Below are 8,398 nucleotides of genomic sequence, written 5' to 3'. Positions count from 1 at the left end.
GAAGCCAAACAGGTGGTATGGGAGGGAGCCATGAGAGAAGAGAAGATGCTGACTGAGTTATCAGGCACACTGCATGTGCTGTGTTCAGCTGATGTCAGACAATGTCATGCCATATCAGTCATTATCAGATCATTATCACTCAGTAACTTGGGTAACTCCCATCCAATGAAATTTCTTCCCTTGGCACTGCCCCCAAGCCATTGACATGTCATTACCAGACCATTTTAATGACCCTAATAAGGAAATATGTGAGCATTGTCAGCTGGCAGCATTATTATGTGCCTTGAAAATTTGTGACATTGAAAATTGTCGAAGTCCCACCATACTGTACATGGACAGGTTGCAATGCCATCGACAATGACGGCCATGACAGGTGAGCACCCTCTGTTGTACAGACTCAGCTAACACTCTCACCCTCAGTGCTGTTGACATGATGTCCACTCCCATCCCCAGCATCCATGCCAGCAAGTTTTTTTTTGTCTGCAGTGTCCTGACAACAACAGTAAGTAAGTTTTTTCTTTCTTTCTTTCTTTCTTTCTTTACCCCCACAACATTCTGACAACGACAGCAGAAGTCACTGTCAGTGGAGAACACCATCTTGATTTCTGTGGCAAGGTCCACCCTCGAAGTCTGGTGATTGTATCTCATGCATTTCCCCACCACTTCTCTCGCTTTTTGGATGGCTTGCTCTGCCAACTAGTCCTGTCTCGATTGATGCCTCGTTCATCCAATTTGTCCAGTGGTTGTCAGGATATCTCGATTTCTGTGGTAAGGTTCACCCTCGAAGTCCTGTGATCATATCTCGTGCGTTTCCCCACCGCTTCTCTCGCTTTTTGGATGGATTGCTCTCCTGACTAGTCCAGTCTCGAGGGATGCCTCATTCATCTAATTCCGTCCAGCAGTTGTCAAGATATCTCGATTTCTGTGGAAAGGTCCATCCTCGAAGTCCTGTAATTGTATCTCATGTGTCTCATCACCGTTTCTCTCACTCTTTGGGTGGATTGCTCTCCTGACTAATCTGTCTCTAGGGATGCCTTGTTCATCCAACTCCGTCCAGTGGTTGTTGAGATATTCCCAAGTTTTGTAGCTGCTCTTTCTCAACTTGTCAATAGGGCTACTCTCATTTTAATTGATTTTGTGCTGCACTTTATCCTGAATACATTGATTTCTATTCCTTAACTTTGAGCTGAACAAATGATGTTGGTGAGAAGTTGGATAGTAAAAATAGTGGGAAAAATAGCATAGATAGTTGAAAGATAGTCAAAAGATAGTACAAAGAATAGTGTGGATAGTAAATGAACCTACTAAAATGACTATTCTGTCTTTTATTACTATTTTAGTGCAAATAGTACGAATAAGATATAAATAGTATGAGAATAGTACGAAAATAGTAATGTATGAATTTCCTGATGTAAATGGGAGAGGGTAGGACGAAATCCGTACACCAGGTTCAAATAAAGGATGCAAAACATGCTCTCAGACAACAAATGCTAGGTGCGATAATGCTCTCCCGACCATCCGTGATGCCAAAAGCATTGATCTGCATTCAACTCAACCGCACAGCAAACCTTTGTAGATTTAGGAAAAGAAATTCCACACCAGGTGGACTGCAAAGAAGTGATAGAGATCTCGAATCGTATCCACCTTGAATTGAACCAGGAAATAATAGAGCCAGAGGCTCCAGTATAAAACTTCCACACTCGTTGGGTGGTCTGCTGAACAACGGACTGTACTCAGTAAGCAAGCGATGAATTATTAACAGGTATGTCATTGGTCCTACCGATCAGCAGCAGTGAAATGTGTTCATTCAATCAACTTTCGGTATATTCCATGTACGACAGCCTTGGAATAAAGCCAGAGGATACTTGCCAAATGGGCCGTCCATCGCTGGTCTGAGACGTCTGCTTAGTGTACGGAGGGTTCGTCTATTGGCGAGACCGAAGACTCGAAGAATGTCGTAGACTTGAAGACAGTGATGCTGCATGGTACGTGAGCATGACAGGCGAAGCTGCTGGCACCCTATCCCGAAAAACGAACATGTGCCTGTCCCTGCAAAATGCTTCATTTCACAGGTGTGCTAATAAAAACCGCCCACCCGGCCGATACAAAAGTCGATACCCATTAGAATGAAAACCGGAAATGAAAGGTATAAAGAATCTCCACAGCCAAGGGGTTCTGTCGTATTCCACCGTACCGACATATTCAAAGTACTCCGGATAAAGCCAGCCCACTCACAATCACAAAGCCACACAGTGTTCTCTTCCCGGACGATGATGTTTCGCATATGGATATCCTAACGAGTAAATACCAGGGACAGGCAGGAATGGTCGAATGGAAACTTGTTAGGGTCGGGTCCAATGAATTTGAATCGTTTGGAAACGGCGGACCTGCTGTTGAACCACTCCGTCAAGTCGGAGTAAGTAAGATGTGAAAGGGCCAGCGCCCCGCTCCGTGAACTATCGCCCCTTGCAGCGAAGCGGGACTTCACCCACAGGTCCTGAAATTTCAACAAGCCTTCTGGGAATTTTCCACAGTTATCATATGTATCCGCGGGGGGCCCATGTAATGTGAAGCTTTCGCCATAAGCTCAGGGTTGCTTTCGGAAGAAGTGGGTTTAAGTGGAGGAAGGTGGGATACAATGGATATACTAGGTCAAAACAAAGGACAGGGAGACGCGCTCTCATACGGCGAATAAGAGGTATGTTGATGCTCTCCTTGCTATCTGTGATGCTACAAGTACCTGTGCATGACGCTCGGAAAACGCCTGTAAATTCAGAAATTCTAGAAGTCCCAAGTTATGTCTAGTTAGATTAAGAGGACAAGATGTAGTTTAAAATTTATGCGACAGTCAGGTCGTTTCCTGAACAACGGACCGCCGAGTGATGAATTGCTAGAGATGACGGCAGTCCTACCATCAGGGAGCAGCAAGATGCGTTGATTCAATCGACTATTGGCATATTTCGCACAAGGCAACTTCGCCTCAACGAGGGACATAACGCCAGAAAGTGCCTGCCAAATGCTGTCCGTCGTTCGTTCGTGAAGCGCGCTATACGACCTGACCAGTGTACGCACGGTTCATTGTTTGGGCAGATCGAAGACTTGGAGGGTGTCGCTGGCTCGAAGGGATGCAATTGTTCAACTACTAATTAAACTATCCCGCAATCTGTTATGACAGTTAGCAATCACGACTCTCATCAGCAAATTCACACATTACCATTGCAGACTATTATTCATACTATTTATGTCCTATTCACACCAAAATAGTTAGAAAAGACATAATAGTCTTTTTAGTAGGTTCATTTACTATCCACACTATTTTTCGTACTATTTTTCGATTATTTATGTTATTTTCCCACTATTACTACTATCTGACTTGTCATTGACTGCAACTTTCTTAGCACTTATTCTCACTATTTTCACTTTTGTTCAGCTCACATAAAATGTGATGCATTCATGACAAAGCAGTGCAGTGCTGAAACATTAAATGAGCATAGGCCTACAACAATCCAAAGCAAGGGTGACTCAAGGAAGCACAAAAAAAGACACAATTAATTCAATAGTGGTGCTCAAGGTGGCTTTGGAAGTGCTCTGGAAGTGCTCTGGAAGTGGCAAATTTGAGAGAAATGCCATGATGGAGTTTGAAAATTATGCCTCCCTATCAATGACACCCTTGACAGTCTGCTTGCCTGCAGTCACTCTTATCAAAACCCATGGCTTCATTGAGTGGACAAGCTTGTCGAGGATGGCCTTCTGTACTGCAACTACTGGTGGTGGATCATCCTCACAAGTACCTGGGAGTGGGAGTAAAGGGAAGGGCCCAGCATCCAACAAGCAGCTGGCAGCTGACTCCTTGATGGAAAGTACCCAGCCAAAAAACATCAATTTGGATACTCCTTGTACCAAAATACTTGTCCAGTGGCTTCCTAGCCATCCTGCTAACTGCAGGATTCTTTTCAGTGACAAAAACTCAGGCAACTTACCCCCATCATTATCATCTACTTCAACTGAGAGACTGGTGGGCCACAACAAGAAGGAGGTCCAAGCAATGATTGCCCAAACCATTTTTGAGGATGACAGTGTCTACAAGGACATGTACACAGTGAGTGCTGCCAAGTTTCAAGTCAGTGTGGGCAACCATCTCAATACATGAGTCTCCAACCATCTGATAAACCCAGGATTCACTAATGATCATCTAGGCTGAAAGCAAGCTATCAAAAGTGCCATGTGTGATTCAAACAGTCAGGGGAAGGCATCATACCTGGCCATCCAAAATTCACCAACCTTCATGGTATGTTACATGACCGATGTACAAGGATGCAGAGGCTTATGTGTACATACAGATGTTGTTATCAACAGTTTTCCTTGGTATGATGACTTACATTCCATTTGGCAGGGGAACCAATTGTTTGATCCTGAGCCAAACAAAAACCATGCAGAGGGCTTCTTAGCAGTTATCCAAAACAAGACACTTGGTATGAAGAATGTTTTGGGTTCTGGGGCTGAGATTGCAGGTGATTGCATGGGTGTGGGGGGGACAGCAGTGTAGGGAGCCATATACTCCCTGAGGCTGGAACAGGAATCTGTCACCAAATTCTGCAGGCCTCTATGACAAACCCATTTTGGAATTTTTCCCACTCATGTCCTCATGTTTCCTCCTGACCCCTGTTGCCTTTGGAGTTTCTACCAACCTTCAGCATGTCGCTCAGTCATCAAAATGCTGATCTGGAAATTCCACATTTGCACAGAGTCACCTGGAATTCAACAGCCATGCCACTGCTCAGCCATATCACCAGTCATCTGTGCCACTTACCTCTAAAAAAACTCCAGTTTCCCCTGTCACCTTAAATTCTGCAAGCTGGACTTTGTGCCAGTATGCTACACTCTGCCCTCCTGTACCACTCAGCTCCACCTCCCACTGGTATGCATACTCTTGTTCTGTTGGAAGATACCCCTTACTGTTGTCCCATTCTTACTCTCATCTACTACCCACTGGACTATTTCATGTGCATCTGTATTTCACTGATGTCTGATGTCCATTCCTTTATTTTCCAGTCTTTTAGTTTTTCTGCCCCACCTTACTCCAACTCATACCTGCTCCCCTTGTACTATATAATTCTGCCAGGATGTCAGAAATAGACCACCCATCTTTTGGAGTCACTATCTGAGTCATTCATGTGTCTAGGTGTTCAAAGTGTCTGCTGCATATTCTGTGTCTACTGTGTCTTCTGCATTTCTGTGCCTCACCTCCATGTCTCATGAGTCTCAGAAATACTTCTTTGTGCCAAGGTCATCACTCAGAATTTTGTAAACAAGTCTACTCATACCCAATTCACCTACATCTCTGCAGAATTAAATTCCATGCCCCACATTTGACTCCTTGATCAACTCTACCATTGTATTCTACATCTCCTTCCTACTCAGCACCCCTTGGGTGAGCCTAGGGATTACCCTGCAGCTTCCCCCCCCCTAATTGCATGCGACCCAGAGGTAGTGTCCCACAGTGGGGGAACTCAAGGAAGCTGAGGAGGACATGCCATCTCAAGTTGGTGGTGAAGTCACTAATGAGGGTGAAGAAGATGGTGGAGCTGGGTTTGAAGAGGCAATGCTGGGGTTTGGGGATGAGCAGACTGGTGGTGATGAGTACCCCAACATCAACATGGACTCATTCAGAGCAATGTTAATGAAATTTTACTGATAAGTTATTGCTAGTTACAATGGCCTTCAATGCCAAGTGACACTCATTTCCCCTCTGGGTTCTCCCTCCTGCGAAGGGGTCATATGCCCTCATCAGATAGCTGAATTGTCTTCTCTTGGTCTTTGCTGTATCTTTGCCCTCCTCCTTCATCTGCAAGTATTGCCTCTATGACAACATCTGACTCCTCCAGTAGCTCTTCCTGAAAACCTAGCCAGTCCCTCTGGGACTCATCATCAAAGACAAGTTTGATGAAGCCAAGTTCAATGCTAACTAAACATGGCAAGTCTCAGCTTCAAGACCAGGTCATTGACTTGAGTCATGAAGTTGAGTCACTAGCAGCTTCTTCTTCTTCTGGGAAGACTCAACACTATATGATCAAGATGGAGTATCTTTGTAGGAAGGAGGAATTGATGAAAGAGCAGGCAGAAATGGCAACTAAGATGGAATTGGAGTTGGAGGAAAAGAAACTCAACATCCAGCTGATGAAGGCCCAGGGGATCACCTTCAACAGCAAGGCAGAGATGCTTTGCCTCAAAATCGAGCTTGTGAAACTCATGAAGGCCAATTTGGATACAACCCCTCCTGCTGCATAGGTTTATCTTGTCATGGTTAAGTTTTTACTCACACTTCCCCATTGTATCCATCTCTGGCACATTCCCACTATGTACTTGCATCATATTCATGTTTCCACTATTCTCTTGCAAGATGTACATATGGTGAATGTATTTTTTTCATCTTGCTAATACTACCATCTCCCACAACTGCCATTAATAGGTTTGTTCCCATCTGAGATGTTGAAACAACTGATCCAATAGCTTTGCTCAAAATTGCTGACCAATAGTCTCCACAGCCTCCACCACAGCAATTCCATCCCCATCATCAAGGTCACTTCCTTCATTGACCACCCAGTCAGTTTAATGCTCAATCATATCATCCATTTCCTCCTCAAACCGGATGATCATGTTGTGTAGGATGATGCAACAAAGCACCCAGTAAATCATGACTTTCATATCTTTCTCCATCCAGATTTTCAGGTGCACTTCACAGAGGCTTTGAAAGCACCCTATCAAGGTAGCAAATGCGTGTTCAACTTGTACACAGATCTTCTAAAGCTGTCAGCCCATGTACTGCAGCAAAACTAGGTGTGTACCTTTGAAAGGTACTTGTTATACACATTCTGATCTTGAGATAATCTCCCACCTTTAGGTTTTTTGAAGGGGACAACACACCATGTCTCCAATGGTATGCACTGTCTGCCCACATCCAATGATCACATGGAATCAACTGCATAGGGTTTGAAGCGATGTGAGTCCCCTGGAAGGCCCACACATCATGGACACTTCCTGGATGTCCAAGTCTGTAGTCCATGACAAGAAGATTGTGCAGCAAAACAATAAGCTATCTCAGTAAGTTTCTTCTGCTGTTCACACTCAGCATTTGAGTACACACCTGGCAGTTCAACAAGTACTTAGATTTCTATCATAGAATGTTTCCCTGATGATATGTGGTTTCTCAAAGAGGGGAATACTCAAACCATCAGTGGCAAACATGCCATTCCTCCAGGCTGAACAGGTGCATGACTCAGTGAAAACCCACACTCTTTCCATCTCCAGTGAGTCTTCAGATGGAATATTGATGAATCTGTCATGCTCATCCAGTATAGCTACCATCACATGGTTCATACAATTGAAAACTGAGCCAATGCTAACACCAGCCCACTGTGCTACATCCTCAGGTGACACCACATTTCCATAATGCCCTGCATGGAAAAGGAAGATCACCAGCTGGACTGTGACTGCCAGCTGACAGTTTTTGGAATTTCTTTGGAATATCACTTGTCCACTAATCTGATCCAGAATGCAGTCAAAAATTGGTGGGTCTACATGCAAGTGCTTTCAAAACAGGTGGGGCCAATGATCCACAAAATGTTCAAGGAGGCACAGCTGAGATGCCCACATCATTGGCATCTCAGGTCTCTCAAGGATATGCACATGCTCTACTTCATCTCTGAGAGCTGTGATTGCATTTAGCAGCTGAGTGTAATGCCCATCATGCTCAGCTGTGGAGTCTGTGTCATTGGAGGCACTGGATTTGAAATCTGACAGGATCAGAGTGACTGGCAATGGCAGAGTGATGAAGAAGAGAGTTGTGGGGGAGCTGGAGCCTGAACTCAGTGACATTGACATAGATTCCGAGCTGCTACTGTCAACTCCACATCGTGCATTTTCAAGCCTTGCTATCGCAACATGAAGGCTAGTCTCATCCAGCTGTTTGAGCAGATCTTGGTGGACAGATTTCCAGGGCATCTGGTAGCTCTTGGATGATGGGTAGATGTTGATTGATCATGTACAATGCATTAATACAAGTTTGATATGTTATTTGCCATGTATCTTCCAGGATAAGTAACTACCATGTATTGCTAGTCAAGCAGTGCTACAGGGCCTGGCATGTTGGGGTCAAATTTTATAGCAGCAGTGGTGTGATTCCAGAGCACTTCCAAAGCACTTCCAAAGCCACCTTGAGCACCACTAATGATTGTACTTGGCAACAAGCAACTCAGGGCAGAAGGGGGGAGAGAATGAGAGCACATCCAAATCGCAGGATCCTTTCAATGACTTGTTAGTAGTGTGCATAAATGACAATGTGACTTACAAAGAGTGGCAATTAAATCATTGACATTGTCCTCCCCACATTGAAAGCTCC

General features: G+C 44.5%; 1 protein-coding gene across 1 annotated transcript; it reads right to left on the bottom strand.

Moving 5' to 3' along the window:
• Window positions 1-1,861: 1,861 nt before the first annotated feature.
• On the bottom strand, window positions 1,862-2,632 carry F5J12DRAFT_772125 (uncharacterized protein). The gene is made up of 3 exons (XM_051742259.1): window positions 2,388-2,632; window positions 2,038-2,293; window positions 1,862-1,978 (listed from the first exon to the last, which is right to left on the bottom strand). The coding sequence occupies exon 2, from the start codon at window positions 2,282-2,284 to the stop codon at window positions 2,078-2,080; it is 207 nt and encodes a 68-aa protein (XP_051597261.1). The 5' UTR covers window positions 2,285-2,293; window positions 2,388-2,632; the 3' UTR covers window positions 1,862-1,978; window positions 2,038-2,077.
• Between the last annotated feature and the right edge of the window lie 5,766 nt (window positions 2,633-8,398).

Source organism: Pisolithus orientalis (genome assembly GCF_024613125.1).
Source record: "Pisolithus orientalis strain OTSU chromosome Unknown F5J12scaffold_31, whole genome shotgun sequence".
Lineage (NCBI taxonomy): Eukaryota > Fungi > Basidiomycota > Agaricomycetes > Boletales > Pisolithaceae > Pisolithus > Pisolithus orientalis.
Note: the sequence above shows the minus strand (reverse complement) of the source record. Positions and strands in the feature narration are given on the sequence as shown.